The sequence below is a fragment of the Urocampus carinirostris genome, chromosome 10 (genome assembly GCF_059441175.1).
Source record: "Urocampus carinirostris isolate Australia breed hairy pipefish chromosome 10, RoL_Ucar_1.0, whole genome shotgun sequence".
Lineage (NCBI taxonomy): Eukaryota > Metazoa > Chordata > Actinopteri > Syngnathiformes > Syngnathidae > Urocampus > Urocampus carinirostris.
In genome coordinates, this window is record NC_142358.1 from 11,070,241 (window position 1) to 11,086,398 (window position 16,158).

Here is a 16,158-nt window from a genome sequence, read left to right on the forward strand (position 1 = left end):
CTACAATAATGCGCATGCGCAGGGGAATGAAATCTGCGTCACTTCCTGATTCTGCATCTGACGTGTCTAAAAACTGTTTTGCACAAGTGGTGTAATCAACTCGCGGGGGATTTACTTTCTATTTAAATATTTTGGGTGAGTTACCAAACAACCGACAACCATTATTATCATGGTTTCCTGTTCTATTTGTGTTTCGTATCTCATCGGTTTACACTTTTATAAACCCGTTTTCCGTTTGCTAATCCAGGTTAAGCGTTGGCAAGATGCTAGACTTCTTCACCATCTTCAGCAAAGGGGGCATAGTGTTGTGGTGCTTTCAGGGAACCGGCGTCACCGAGTCCTTCACCGGGCCCGTCAACGCCCTCATCCGCTCCGTGATCTTACAGGTGAGCCTCGGCGAACCGTTCTCCTATGATGAAGATGATGCTCAGTTTGTCAACAGTGGGAATGGCTAATGCTAACAGGGGCACGTAGGCGTAATGCACTTGTACGGTCTTGACACGATTAAACCTGAAACTCAGATCGGTATAATGTAGTGACTTTAAAAAAAAAGTTGTCGACAGAAGATGCTCTGTTCGTCAAATCACATTTATTTGTACGGACCTTAATGACAACAAGTCCCACAGGGCTGCAGAGACCACAATTGCACTATCCCTTGATTTAAAATCTACAGGAGGGCACTGGAAAACTCAAAACTCTAGGGATGAGAAAAATGAAGAAACCTCGAAGGGGCTGCATTTGAGGCAATCCCACTTTTGGGATTACCAGTCTTTAATGGATGTTGCAAGAGCATCAGCAGACAATACACAACATTAAATATAAGTAACTGAAATCATGCAAAAAAGGTGACAGCAACAACAAGCTTCATGTCTCAATTTCTCGGCCGATGCTGCAGGTTCTATATCCAAGGTGTCAAAGTGATTTTCACTAAGGGCCACATCAGCGTAATGCAGTGCTTCTCCATTATTTACTGTCATGCCACCCCTGAGAAGAAGAAAGACTTATTGTGCAAAATGAATGAATAAAAATTAGTACTGATTTTGTTTTTATTTTTATTTGAAGATTATGTCCGGCGTAATGATTACAATAAGCAAGTTTTTGAATAATGCACACGGATTTATGAAGCAGGACAAAGCAACTCTGTTCCTGCCTAATTCGATGATAGATAGATAGATAGATAGATACTTTGTTCATCCCCGAAGGGAAATTCACATTTCCAGCAGCATCCCTGAGCTGAGAACAATCGAGAACAATCGAAAATAACACGGGAGCTGCTGGAGTGGCTGCCATTCGTGACGGCGCCGGAAGAAAAGATTCAATTTGAATCATTTACAAACAAACAAACAATTGAATCATGTACAAACAAACAAACAAAATATGCCAACAATGCTAGTGTTTCTATGGAGTCACATTTTTTATTTTAATATAGTGATACCTCTGCATACAAGCTATGAAAAATTTGAGATATATGTTGCAAGAATTTCTAGGTGTCACAACTACAGACCGGGGCTTTAAAGTCATTTTTATTATGACGTTATTCTTACTACTGTATTTTTATGTTAAAATTTGACTGTGTTTTTAATGATCAGGAGAATGTGTATTTTTTTTTTTTTAAGCTATTGCAGAGAAGGAATGAAATTGTTTTACGGTTTTTCATACCGGAAAAATAGGCTTGAAATACGAGCAATTCTTGATAGAGCTTGATCCGGGAACAAATTAATATCGAATGTAGAGGTAGTGCTGTATATCAAAATCTTTTAGGACATTTATAGGATCATTTAGTTCTTAATTCAATTCATCCATATGGATATGGAGGCGTGATTGCACAGCGCCACTAAGACGTAGTCGTCAGTCATTGTAAGAAATTTAGTTTTTGCTCAAAGCACTTCTTTGACTTGTTTATTTTGAAATGCTCAGACATTTTAAGCTCTCACATAAAATTATGTGGAGGCCACATTTGGCCCTCAGACCATGAGGTCATGACACGTGTGTTATAGATGATGGCACGCATCAGGTCCTGTTACCGTAAGATGGCTCTGGACACTTACACTGTGCAACATCCAGGATAGCTTTAGTACAAAGAAACACCATCATATTTGATGCTGCCACACCACGGGTCAGAACCAAGTAGAGAGTCTTCCCATCCTTATTAGTTGGCTTATCAATTAAAACCAACTTTTTCAATAAGCAACTGAAACACGACAGTAAGGGACTTAAATGGGAGATTTTTGTGGATGTAAAAGTCACCCACAATTATCATGTTGGCTGCATAGGTTACCAGGAAAATTGGATATAGTCCTGTGGGACAACTATTACATCAACGGGTGGTGACATCAAGGACTGCATGACTTAAACTTTTGCACAGGAAGTAAATTTCAGGGTATCTTCCAAAATAAGAGTGATACAGCCACCTTTTTTCCAGGGGTGTGCCATGTGAATTCAAACTGTTGACACATGGCTACTTTCCTCTTTACAGGAGCGGAGTGGGAACAACTCCTTCACTCATGAAGCACTGAATCTTAAATATAAACTGGACAATGAGTTTGAGTTGATTTTTGTGGTAAGCCATTAAATCCATCACTACAAATTGAGCATGTGATCTATATGATTTTTAAGTGGTCTCTTTTTTGTGTGTTCAGGTGGGTTTTCAAAAAATTCTGACGCTAACTTATGTGGACAAGTTTATAGATGATGTCCAGCTGCATTTCAGGGACCGCTATAAGAATGAATTGGAGCAAAAGGGAGCGATGAAGCTTCTGCAACATAACTTTGAGTTTGGGGATGACTTCACAATGCTTCTACGGTAGATTCCCACACCCAAACCAAATCTGTTTAGTTTTCAACATTTTTAATTTTAAAACGGTTTCACATTTGAGTTTTTAGGTTTCACAAAAGCTCTAGACCAGTGTTTTTTAACCAGAGTGGCGGGTCACAGAAGTGTGCCGTGAGACCTTGCGTAGTGTGCCTCAAGATATTACCCAATTTTTATCTTTGTTCAAAAACATGTTCTTGTTCAGTATGTTTTGCTTTGTTCCTGTGATCAGCTGAGTAACCGTAGCATTAACATCAGTAGGTGCCAGAAGATTACTATATTTTTTTGTGCAAGATTTATCTGCTAATTAGGTAGTAAATATTTAATAACGTATTTTGTTTCAAAAGGCTTTTAAATATTGTACTGCCAAAAATATTCAAATAAATCGATTCACGTAAAAAAATTCAACATAATTTTGCTGAATTTAATTACTTTTAGTAAAAGAGAGAAAGACAACAGAAAACGAGTTAAAACTACTCAAAAATGCCCCACTCAGAGATAGTTTTTGCTCAATGTATTTTTTTCAAGAAAAAGATAAAAACACAGGTTAACAAATGTAGGTAAATCCAAATTATTGACCAAAAATGAATAAGCCGTAGTACCTCCCCTGAGACTCTGTGACCACTAATGATTAAAATAACCCTGATCATTTAAATTTAAATAAAAATACGAAACTGGCACCAGTGGTAACATTTCAAGCAGTTTTAATCCACTGTGTGTCTTGAGATTTTTTAATGAAAAAAATGGTGCCTTGGCTCAAATAGATTTGAGAAACAATGCTCTAGACGAGTGATTTTCAACCACTGTGCCGCAACACACTAGTGTGCCGTGAGAAATCGTCAGGTGTGCCGTGAGAAATTATCCAATGTCACTTCTTAAATTTCAAATTTTATAAAACATTTATGAATCATTTTCTGCAAATATTATGTCACTGTCAAGTGTCTGTGCTGTAAAAAATGGGGGTATGATAAATTATATTGTAATTAAACATACTGTTCAGTGTCATTTTATAACATTTTTGGTTAGTAGTGTGCCGCAATGTAAAAAACATGCCCTGGCTCAAAAAATGTTGAAAAACACTGCTCTAGACGTTACTGTGACTTATCTACGGCTCACTTGATCAACCTCTAAACAAATGAGCTATGATTGTTCACGAGTGTATTCCAAATGACTAACTATTGCGGCATTAACGTCAAAGGAACACTTTCTGACTCCCCCACATTTTCTGGAACAAGTTACCCCCCAGAGATAAAACATGTAAGTGATGATGTGGACTTCTAACACTTTCCACCAGGGAGGCAGAACAGAGCAGCAAAGCTCGGAGCCCTGTCACTATGCGCTCCTTCAAGGAGTCAGAAAAATCCCAAAAAACTGTGAAGTCAATGATCGAAACAAAAGGTGGTGACAAAGAAAAGGAACAGGGTAGCAAGAAGAGCAAGAATGCCAAAAAAGGTCAGTTGTTGTTTTAGGAGCATTTTTTAATATCAGCGACCTTTTACTAAGTCTGACTGCTTAATATTTTGAAGCTCCTGTAGTCGATGTTGCCAAAGCAGATCAAGGAAAAAGCACAGCAGCCTCCAAGGTGGTCGAAAACGGCAACCACGGCCTCTCTGCTGAAGAAATAATGCAGAAGAAGAGAGAGGAGTTTTTTCGCAAGCGTGCAGTGGGAGCTCCTGAGAAAGTCAGGTGAGAAATATGTTTATCGCCTTTAATTGCATTTCCTGATTTCTCAAAGCAACTAATAAACTTCAACTTCATTGTCACATACGCTATATGCACAACATCCAGAACAGATTCAATTGCTTCCTCTTCTCCGTGTGCAAACATGCAAAAGATAAGGCACAAATCAAATGACTAATATTAACAAGGTATTCTTTTTGCCTTTTTAAAAAAAATAAAAATATACTTCACATTTTTTTAATTGGAAGCAGATATAACAGGAAACTAAATAGAGCAATTTTGCATTAATTTATATGGCATAAGACAGGGGGAGAGTTCAGACCCCTAACAGCCTAATGGAAGGAACTGTCGTTTAGCCTGCTGGTTATGGCTCTAAAAGACTGCAGTCTTTTTCCCTGATGGCAGCAGGTTGATGAGGCTGTGAGATGGGTGGGAGGGGTCACCTGCAATCCTGAACACCAGATCAGGCATGTCAAACATGTGAGTGCATCACCCCAGTTGGTAAGCACTAAAATAAAATAAATCTTAATGAAGGTAAACAAATATTGAGAAAACCTAACCTATTTATATTCAAATCTTACACCTTTGAATCCTAATCGTAATTTGTGAGCCTCCAAAGTATCAGCCCTATGGCAGAGGCACACTTTTTTGCCATTCATTTACTAGTCAGCTCCCCCCGTTACAGCTTTTTTTTCCGACCACGTGGCCCAGAAGTTAAAATGAATTTGAGACCCCTGGTTTAAATATTGCAGTGTGATTGTAATTGATCTTGTCGACTTTTGTTTTATTCCTAGTAAGTCTCCTAAGCCTCAGAAGCCCAAGGAGAAACAGAGGCGTGTTTGGGACATGGCTGGCAACAGCACCAAGGACCTGGACTATAGCGACAGGAACGGGGAGAATTCCACTAATGGTTGTGACCAAAATCAGGAAACACCTGTTGATCGAGTATGTACCAATGCAAACGCTGTTTCTTTTTTTTTTTTTCTCTAAGAACACGTAATAATAGCTACGTGTTTCAGGAGATGCAGCTCGACTCCATGGAAGGAGATTTACCGTCCGTGGAATGCGAATCCAGTGACGGGGAGGAGGAGGAGGAGGAAGAAGAAGAAGAGGAGGAAGAAAAAGTGGTTGTTAAAACAACGACCAAGACAAGGTTTGTCTTTTAGCACTCGGCGTGAGTGCAAGGCATCTGAAAAATGTTTTTGAATCTTGTCAGTGCCAAGAAAAAAGGTGGCTTTGGCGGCATGTTTGGCATGCTAAAGGGCCTGGTGGGCTCCAAGAGTCTGAACCTGGAGGACATGGAGCCAGTTTTAGAGAAGTTGAGGGACCACCTCATCGGTAAGAGACATTTTAGGTAGGGCTGTCACAATTAGGAATTTCAGGAGACGATTAACCGTCACACAAATAATCATGATCGATAAATATATTGTCCGTTTTTTCCCCCTTTGCATTATAATATACTATGATAATACGAGCTTAATAGTACATATACTGTACACCTTAATAAAGAAAAGCAACTTAATAGGTAATAAATCAAGTTAAGAAATAATCATTAACTTAAAATCCTGTTGTTTTTATTAGAACAATAGTCCGCTTCTTCTGTCGCTCGTTGTAAACCCAAACGTTGCACTGAAGTGATGCGTTGTTCTCAAACTAAAAATTGACCCGCCATGATGATCACAAAAAGGGGAAAAAAGCCATAATCGCGAATGTAAAAAAATTCACGATTAGACAAATTTATCAAATTTGCGACATGCCCCGTATCTTCCTGTACTATCTTACTTGTTGATCACCGATTGATAGTAGCGATGTGTCATTCGCAAACGAAACGGCACTGTGAGCCGGCTCTTTCAAGTTAACGACAAGATCCGGCGCCCCACCAATCAGGAGCCAGCTCTTTTAGAAACAAACTCTCTCACTCGCTTTCTCACATTTCACACTCCCCCCTCACCTCCCAGCTCTCTCCTTCATTCATTCCCCCCCTCCCTCACTTAACCCTCTCTTTTTCTCTCCCTTGTCCCCCTCTTTCTTTTCCACTACTCTCTCTCCCTTTCCCTCTCTCTTTTATCTCTCGCTCTCTTGCCCCCTCTCCTTTTCTCTCTCCCTCTGCCTCTTGAAGGCACATGTAATTGGTCAATATGCGTGGTATCGCCTATGACCCTGTATGTCTGTGAATGCTCGTTTTGTTAATTGAATTCTTGCACCTTTGGGCTTTCAAGGAGCAGCATGTACAAACACACACTTAGCACAGGAACGGTACGGAGGACAAAAAGAAAGAAAGAAGAAATGAGTGAAACCAGCAAAAGAGCCAAATTTGGGCTTCTTAATTATAATGTAGAATGTCTCCAAGACCAGCGTTTAAACTAACCAATAACCTTCTAAGTCACCTTAAAACTGTATATCCAAATTTTAAGAGCCATTTTGGAGCCGAAAGAATCGGCTTTTTAGTGAGCCAAAGCGAAAGACAGTTCTCTAAAAAGATTGATCGGCATTGTCTGTCATTACAGCAAAGAATGTAGCAGCCGAAATCGCCTCACAGCTTTGTGACTCTGTAGCCAAAAAACTGGAAGGCAAAGTCATGGGCACTTTCACCAGTAAGCAAACTTTCATATGGACATCACACACACAAATGCTGTTTTTTTTTTCCATCAAACGTAAATTTTGTGTGTGTGTGTGTGTAGCTGTTGCCTCAACAGTAAAGCAGGCCCTGCAAGACTCGCTGGTGCAGATTCTGCAGCCCAAGCGCAGGGTGGACATTCTGAGGGACGTCATGGAGGCGCAGAATCAGAGGAGACCTTTTGTCATTACCTTCTGTGGCGTCAATGGGGTCGGAAAGTCCACCAACCTGGCCAAGGTTATTTTCATGAATCAATTCCTTGTCACGATCACATGACTCATGTGTACTGTTACCTCTAAGCTGCGCGCGGGTGCAAGTGCGCATTGCTCAGATCTTCTCAGCGCATATAACTCAGGGCTTGAAATTGATTCACTAGCAAATCTGCTCAGATTTACAGTGCATGCAGGTATAAGCAATGCAAGTCCCTTCCGCGTTGTGTTTAAACCCAGCATTTTGAGGTCGATGTCACTACAAGCTTGAGAAAGGAAAGAAAGAGCGCATATGTGCTGGAGCTTATGCACCAAGAGAGAGACAGAGGGAGGGGGACTAGAGGCTGCCTGGGCATTAGAGAAAATAATCACGACTGTTGAATCGGATGATGCACCTCGAAGTAACTTTCAGTAAGTTTTTGCATTTGAGCCGAGTGTTACACATGTTTCTTTCTGATTGACTTTGGTTTGAAAACTTTATTCAAATGTCACAGAAGTCTGACTCTTCACATATCCATGAAAAATATTCTCTTTCTTGGGTTGCTGAAAAAACTTTTGTTACATTCAAATCATTTGCAAATATATAAATTCAATATTTTTGTCAACAGTGCACTTCCACTAAAAAAGTGATTAACAACATTTCTAGTGTAGTCAAGTCATGTTTATTTGTATAGCCCTTAATCACAAAGAGTCTCAAAGTGCTGCACAGACCACAGATTATTGCAAACCACAGACTATTATTACACCATCCCCTGATCTAAAACATACATGAGGGCAAGGAAAAACTCAAAAACCTCAACATGAGGAAAATGAAGAAACATTGAGAAGGGACTGCACATGAGGTAATCCCCCTTCCAGGATGACCAGGCTGCAATGGATGTTGCAATAACAAATAATACACAGATATTGTCGTCATAAAATGTAGGTCATTCATATGCTATAGAAGTGTGTTTTAAGCTTAGATTTAAACATTTCCACTGAGGTTGCAGATCAAATCTTAGGGGAAAGAGCATTCCACAGAGCCAGGGCCCGAATGGAGAACGCTCTCGAACCTGCGGATCTCTTCTTGGCACCTGGGATCACTTCCCAATCAGTTCTGTATTGTGAACCAATAAAAAAGCCACAAAATATCAATATTTCCAAAAATGGAAATATCATGTAAAAGTTGTTGTAAAACAGCTGACGATTGTGGGCTGTGCAACCTTTCCAGTAGTACATAAGCCCATTCATTAAAATGTTGCTGAAAATTTAGCAAAATGTACCTTGATTTAATCTCAGGTTTTGGACACGAAAAATTGATGTCGCTCACTGTTGTTCCAAGCGATGCTCAGATAATTTCTGATTGCTCAGCCCCGTAGAAGCTCAGAGGGAACGTTGCTCATCGATGTCCCCTTTTCCGGCGCAGATCTCGTTCTGGCTCATCGAGAACGGGTTCACGGTGCTGATCGCAGCCTGCGACACGTTCCGCGCTGGGGCGGTGGAACAGCTGCGCACTCACCAGCGCCGACTCAACTCCCTGCACCCACCGGAGAAGCACGGGGGACGTACCATGGTCCAGCTCTATGAGAAGGGCTATGGTAAAGATGCTGCTGGGATTGCAATGGAGGCCATTGTTTATGGTAAGCTTTGTGATGTCGAGTTTGGAAGTGGACAAAGAATGTAAAATCGGGCACACGTTTAGCTCGCAACCAGGCTTTTGACGTTGTGCTGGTGGACACGGCGGGGCGCATGCAGGACAACGCGCCTCTCATGACCGCCCTGGCCAAACTCATTGCTGTCAACATGCCTGACCTTGTGCTGTTTGTCGGAGAGGCGCTAGTGGGAAACGAGGCCGTCGATCAATTGGTAAGTCAGTCTCACTTAAGTGCTTAAAAGTGCCAGATCCCGTTTTGGCTGTACGTTCCCAAGAAATTCTTTCTATGAAAGCTCATTAAATGTGTGTTCACTTTTAAGACACTTTATGATTAAAAACCCACAGAACAAACTCTAAGCACCCAAAAACGCCAGACAAACGCAGAACAATTTGATTGAACAGTAGGAGTGGCCAGATCTCTGGACACAAAGCACACTTCCTCTCTCTGTCACACAAAGTCACTGCGCAGAATGACATCTTTACAAAGAAGCTTGCACCTTGTTTTGAAACCAATATTTGCGGAAAAGGTCAAAATTAGCCTCAACAATTGTTACTGGGAGGGAGATGAATTTGAAGTGGTATTTTTGTTGATACGGGACACAGGCTTAGGTATTATTTTTCCATTTTATCAAATAATTTAATGTCACTTAAAATGCGTTTGAAATTTGATTTTGTTTGGAGAATGTATTTCGATGTTTTGGTGATTTTTGTCTTTAGATATATTGCACTATACCAGGGCCTGATTTTGATAGTTCTTAAATGTCCAGCAGGGTGCAGTGTTGTTCACATATGGAGCTATTCACAGGTACATACCGCTGAACATGAAGGATTATGGTTGTCCACGATTACACGTTTATCACCTTGATAAATCGTTGCATCACTTTACTCGATTCATGCCCTTTTTGTTCTTAAATACATTTTCCTAACCATTTGGTTAAGCATTTATTCATACATTATGAATTTATCCTAAATGTTAACCAGATTGATGTAAAAATCGCAGCCTCCTAGGGATTCAAAAGAAAACTTGATGTAAAAAAAAAACACAATTTTGATTTGAATTATAAGCAAAAACATAAACTATTCATATGAAGTAGTTTTTAAAAATAAAAATCTTGTAGGTCGAGAAAATTGTTTTTATTTTGCGTAACATGAGACTCATTGAGCGGGAGCTGACATGATTGTCCACCATCTTTCTGCTACGGGTCCCCTCAAAATCCAGAAATGTTGTAAAAGGCTCGGCAAAAAACATTAGGTTAAAAAAATGGAGTGGTTTAATCTCTTTCCCCTACTTGAGTCGGCCTCATGTTTGTCTGGTATTCTGCCTCCCTGCTGTGCCGTGTATCACTGGCCCTGGCGTGTATCAGACAACTCGGTGCCATCTAGTGGTCAATTATTACACATTGGGGCTTTAGTAAGAAGGATTTGTAACTATTAAGGGGAGCAATTGGACGGAGGTATGAGATTGATTGTTGATATGTAAGTTCTTACTGTAAACTTAAAAAAGAGTAGCTGTACTGGAACTTTGTGTTTCTGTCGTGCAGTGGTTAGCACATTCGCCAAAAACGCGAAAGGTCCCCGGTTTGAGACTGGGTGTAAACATGTCTGCCTGGAGAGGGGTGGGCACCACAAGGCTGTACGACCGTAGCCATTAAGGGAGCCAACACACTAACTTTAAATGTGCACACACATTTTTTTACAGCACTAGCAAGTGGTGAGCAGTGATCTGCATCCTTTTTCAATCCAAGAGCCACCATTTGTTACTTTTTAGCACAAACGGCACCCATTTTGATATGCATTTGTATAACAATTTATCATGTTGTTATTACCAGGTTTATTATCGGGCATAGGCTTCAATAGACTCATTTAACCACTGGAAATTCACTGACCCAGCACGGGGAAGCCATCTTATACCAGGTCTGCAGGCACCACGTAGGAGACCCTTGCTCTAGTGGTAGCCCCTGGGATTGCTTGTGAAATGATTTGACTACGTATAGTGAGCAAGATTTTTGTAAAAAAAAAACCTCTTACCGATATTGGAGTGTTCAGATGTGCTCTTAGAGATAGCACTGTACGTTAACATTTTGGACAGCAGTAATGTGAACCTCTTTCTTTGTTCGCTAGGTTAAGTTTAACCAAGCTCTGGCTGACCACTCAATGTCTGATAAACCTCGGCTCATCGATGGCATTGTGCTCACTAAATTTGACACCATTGATGACAAGGTGCGTTCACACGTGCTGGGCTACACTTCGATCTCATTGGGTTTGATCCACTAACACGTTCTCTTCCACAGGTTGGTGCGGCAATCTCGATGACTTACATCACTGGCCAGCCAATAGTGTTTGTGGGCACCGGGCAGACATACAACGACCTGCGCAATCTCAATGCCCGTGCTGTGGTTAGCGCTCTGATGAAGGCTTAGAAAGGCCAAACTCTAATCTTTGTCCTCTGAAGCCAATCCTGTCATTTCGTCACGCTTACCGTCCTCCTGTGCCGCCATCTCATGTCCCGTCAACCCGTGAGAATATGGTCCCGGCTTCGGCGTGGCCTGCGAGGATGATGGCGCGTTTAAAAACTACACAACCAGAGAAGCCTCCCATTATCACATTCGGGCCAAATTGAAAAGTACCTCATATTTTGCATTGAGTTCTGAATTGCCCCTGTCTAATGGACCTTTGTTTACACACTTAGGACTAGATAAACAGGATCTAGCGTTGTAACAGTCGTTACCCCCCCAAAACTAAATAAGGTCAGGTTGACAACAGCTGCCTGTGCAATGCTTAGTGACCATAGTGCCTATTTGTCTCCTGTTGTCATGGTAACCTCTCACATCAAGGACACATGGGACTAATCCTGCTCAAGAGGAAAAAATGGGAATGAATTGGGGTTAAATGTCCATTTGTCCATTGTTTTTAAATAACCAATGTGACCCACATCTAAATTTAAAAGGACATTGTTTTATTTAGCGCCTCCCAGTGGTAACAAACTTGATTTATTGAGAAAAAAATATTGATTAAAATAAGCAAAAATACTATAAACGTACCACCATATTAACATGCATTTTTTAAAATAATGGTTGGTTAAATCTCTTAACCACTAGGGTCTTGGGCAAGTACAGACTGATGGCGCCCATCCCTATTCAAGCCAACAAATGTTTCCACTTGGTCTCAAACTACAGACCTTAGGCGAATGTGCTAACCACAGCACTACAGCAACACTTTTTCAATAATACTTGCATTTATTTTATGTAACATGAGCCTTGACTAAAGGGAGTTGACAAAATTGTAAAGGTAAGAGAGAAAAAAAAAAAGTCCAGCCCAAACCCGACAAATTAACCAGAATTTTCGTATTTGTGACGATTCGTAAGGAGAAGAGGTTCTCCGAGTGTGCTGACGCTGAGTGCCTTGCGTGAGGAGGATGAAATCCATTGTGCGGATCCTCCTAAAAGAAAACAAAAAACAATGACAGGTGGATAATCTAAAAAATAGCTAGAGAAGCCAAACTCTAACGTAATGATTATCATTTTAGGCCTGACCTGACCCAATTTCAGGTACCCCAAAAAAACTTAAAGGATGGACAAAAAAAAACCCCTCTATAGTTTGTATTAATCCTTGTACTTTTTAGCACGCCACCATATAGCAACATCTAGTGGACTAATAATACTATTTTTGACCACTAGGTGTCGCTGTACTCAAGTGCAGCCGAAAACAAGAGCTTGACACAAGAACAGTAACTACGGACACTGGATCATCAATTACATTTTTATTCTTTCAAATCAAGTTTTATTTTAATGAATGACCTTTTACCATTAGGAGGTGAAAAAAATAACACAATGTCCTTAAAAGAGAAACCCCTCAAAAATAGTCTGTACGATGTCCTTGCTTCCCCACTTTTATACAACCGCCGTTCACCTTTTCAGGAGCACTGCGCGGTTTCTTACCAGCTTGATTAATGGATTTAATTCACGAAGAAGACCCAGAGATCATTTTGTAAATGAGTACTCAGAGCGGTTATTTATGTTTTTCCCATTATCTTTTAAAAGGGGGAACTCTGCTAAACATAAGCCCCTTTTCACTTGCAATGATGCAATACTTGGGAATCTAAGGTTATTGGAAGTAATTTATGAGAATGTAAACATTTCTAAATAAAGCTGCTGTACACGGCATGCATATTGGAACTCCTGTTGTTCTCCCCCTTTTTCTTTATCACAATAAAAAGCACATGCAAAGCAGGTGGAATACCAAAAACTTTATTTTGAAAACAGTACTTATAAATACGACCTTGTTTTCACATACTCGAGCACTTTTAAAAACAAAAGATTGATGAAGAACATGTGTACACAGCAGAGTGGCAAGCTGCTACTACTCGGAGAATGGCGGAGACCATAATTGGAACAGTCTACGACACGTTCTAGCCAGTACAGCGCAAATGAAAATTGACCTTGTGCACGGGCTGTAGCACATGTCAACTTTGAATATTTGGACCCCTTCAAAGTGTTTGTCTTGGCACATAACAAACAGGTGTCACGCAAAAATTCCCTTCACATACAAGACATTGCAATGACTCACGTGTCACCCGAGTCAGACATGTCACAGTTCGTTGTCATACAAACATTTCCTGGAGTGTCAAACTTCAACCGGGCTTCCCTTTTAAATAACCATGTGAATGACAAAAGGCCACAATTGGCTACTAGGAGTAAACGGATCCCTTGTTGGAAATAAAAATATAGTTCAAGTCACTTTCACAAACAGGACATAGGGAATTTCAGTGAATTTATCCAATTCATCAGAAGACAGCTGAAAGAAGTAAATCATCAGTTCTTTTCATCCTGAAGGTGCAAATAGACTGCTTCACTATAGAGACACACGGGAAGGGAACAGTCTCTTGTTTGCCGCAGTAGATATCTGGTATTTGGCCACAGCTTGACGTCAGCAAGAAGAAGCATTCAGTCCTAACCTTGAAGGAGGCATTTCTGAATGTTAAAGCCGTTCTGTAGCCCCCACCCCCCATTTTAATACCCTGGAAATACAGATAGACAAGTTGTACAATAAAAATTGGCACTTCAATTCATCAATGACATTTCATAAGGATAGTGGAACCACCATAGTCTAAAAATATTTCTAGGTAAACGACTCATAAAGTGCAGAAAATCTCACCAGTACAATATTTATTAACCAGTGTTTCCCATCCATCCATTATCTGCACCGCTTATCTTCAGTAGGGTCGCGGGGATGCTGGAGCCCATCCCAGCTATCTTCAGGCAGTGGGCAGGGGACACCATGACCTGGTTGCGAGCCAGTCGCAGGGCACACAGGGACAGACAATTGGCTCGCTCGTACACACCTAGGGACAATTTGGACCGGCCAATTAACCTAACATGCATGTTTTTGGAATGTGGGAGGAAACCTACACAAGCACGGGAGAACATGCAAACTCCACACAGTAGGTTTGATCTCATGACCTTAGAACTGTGCCGCACGCGCTAACCATTGCGTCACCGTGCTGCCCCCCAGTGTTTCCCATATTTAGAAAAATTCTGGCAGGCCACCAGGGTTTAATTGGTCTGGCCAGAGTCTCAAACTTGTATTATTCAGGCAAGAAAATATCTCACCTTTAGGAGATATTCACCTTTTAAGTCAAAAAAAGGGTGAATTGTGTAAATCAAAAGAGAATGTTTTGAAGTGGGAAGGGGGTATTGTGAGATTTCCCAGGGTGAAATGGGCGTTTGAGATGGTTGAATTAAAATTCATGTGGTTTGCGCCAACAGGCATACTGTTTTTTTTTTTGCGTGTACCGCACATTAGATTTTATCCACTTATCACAATATTTGTATTCACAGTACCAAAGTCGAATGTTAAGGAGAGGAGAACATTGTTGCCCCAAAAATTTAAACGCAAAAAATAATCAAAGGGAAACATCTATTATGTATCTATTCGGACTTTGAAGGACATGAAAGAAATTATTTTGAATCATGGCCACATGTATTCAACGGCGTTTGTTACTCTCATTTTAGTTTGAGCTGAGAAAAAGTCAAAATTTCATATCGATTTTTAATTGAAAACATTAAACGCGCGTTTTATAAACAAATACAGTATTTTGTTCACAACCTTAATCCTTGACTCCTTTTCATGCCTGATTATTAAAATAATATGATTTTTTACACATTTGAATGAAAAGTCAATCCAAATAACTTCTCATTACATAAATGATCGCAAACACCACGGTGTGTATTTGATGCAAATATGACATTTGGTTGTTGCTAGGTTTGTCCCGCCCCGCTTGTACTGTAATTAGAAGGCCGGGTAAAATGTGACATTGGCAAACGCTGAGTATTCCCCAAGTTGAACCTTTTTCAACTTTCGACGACGAGAATAAAAGGTTTAGCTCAGAGCGTTCCGGGCTAAAATCCCGACTGGCATCTCGTTGCACTGCTGACATTTTTAACATTGTAAAAGCACACACACAAAAAATCACTTAAATGAGTATTACGCTTAATTGAATTTGAAACTCGTATTGGTAATTCGACCTGTTTACACGCTGATACATTAAAATAGTATAGCATCGGCATCCGAACAACACTAGTTATATTTACCTCAATTAGATGATCAGATTTTTTTTGCACGTGTTTGCTGTGTCTGTCTTTTATAACTAGTGTATTAATGATTAGTTTACAACGGCACCCATTTATCATAGAATTAGCTTCTTGAGCCTGCTCTTAAAATGCACCAGATGGTACAAAATTTTCTTACGAGGGAGCACTAGACTGTCCACCCACCAGGGTCTCACTAAATTCTATGGGAAACACTGCATTATTATTTCTGACCAATGAGTACTTACAATCCAAACACTCCACTTTGACAGCATTGGACTGCAAACAGTGTTGCGGTGTCTGACAGGAATCGCTAGACTGAGTAATTTGACTGTCACTTGCAGTTATGCACAATATTTCAGGTTTATTGTGCATTAAAATATTTACATTTCATACCCTCTTCCTCTGAGAAGATTGGTGTCATAGTCAACCATTAGCATGTTTTTAATATTTTGGTCTGACTTTGGGGATTCCACTGTATGCCGAGTGAAAATACACATAACAGGCACATTTTGAAAGTAGCAATCTCTGGCTGGTTTCCAAAATACAAATACAAAATTCCACAGACTTATAGAGCCATGTGCAAGTCAGAAACACTACACTATATAAAGAGGATGGCA

The 16,158-nt window shown here is 40.4% G+C and overlaps 2 protein-coding genes across 8 annotated transcripts in view; one reads left to right on the plus strand and one right to left on the minus strand.

Moving 5' to 3' along the window:
- Window positions 1–13,180, plus strand: srpra (SRP receptor subunit alpha). Of its 2 annotated transcripts, none has more exons than XM_088345019.1 (15): window positions 1–135; window positions 248–386; window positions 2,477–2,560; window positions 2,640–2,803; window positions 4,107–4,264; window positions 4,339–4,498; window positions 5,287–5,437; window positions 5,512–5,645; window positions 5,709–5,830; window positions 7,000–7,086; window positions 7,174–7,346; window positions 8,724–8,937; window positions 9,000–9,163; window positions 11,073–11,171; window positions 11,243–13,180. In XM_088345019.1, exons 2-15 carry the CDS (start codon window positions 264–266, stop codon window positions 11,369–11,371), a joined length of 1,962 nt encoding a protein of 653 aa, XP_088201145.1. In that variant the 5' UTR covers window positions 1–135; window positions 248–263; the 3' UTR covers window positions 11,372–13,180. The 2 variants fall into 2 exon arrangements, with proteins under 2 accessions (XP_088201145.1, XP_088201144.1); XM_088345018.1 differs by having other exon boundaries at window positions 4,107–4,263; window positions 4,335–4,498.
- Window positions 12,168–16,158, minus strand: part of siral1 (SIR2 antiphage like 1) — a 25,166-nt gene continuing 21,175 nt past the window's right edge. For 2 of the 6 annotated variants that reach the window (XR_015851470.1, XM_088345021.1), the window contains one exon: window positions 12,168–12,390. Coding sequence is in view for 4 of the 6 variants with exons in the window: in XM_088345021.1 (XP_088201147.1) it covers window positions 12,281–12,390 (110 nt within the window). In the remaining 2 variants the exon portion in view is untranslated. Of the gene's footprint in view, window positions 13,969–16,158 lie in introns of all 6 variants that reach the window. The other 4 variants (XR_015851469.1, XM_088345023.1, XM_088345025.1 and 1 more) reach the window with 3 other exon arrangements.

Bases quoted from the DNA above. Each gene is read 5' to 3' on its own strand.
- srpra (XM_088345018.1), top strand. From the start codon at position 264: ATGCTAGACTTCTTCACCATCTTCAGCAAAGGGGGCATAGTGTTGTGG. The intron at 2,804-4,106 runs GTAGATTCCCAC...ACTTTCCACCAG, and splicing joins GACTTCACAATGCTTCTACG to GGAGGCAGAACAGAGCAGCA. The intron at 5,646-5,708 runs GTTTGTCTTTTA...GAATCTTGTCAG, and splicing joins AAAACAACGACCAAGACAAG to TGCCAAGAAAAAAGGTGGCT.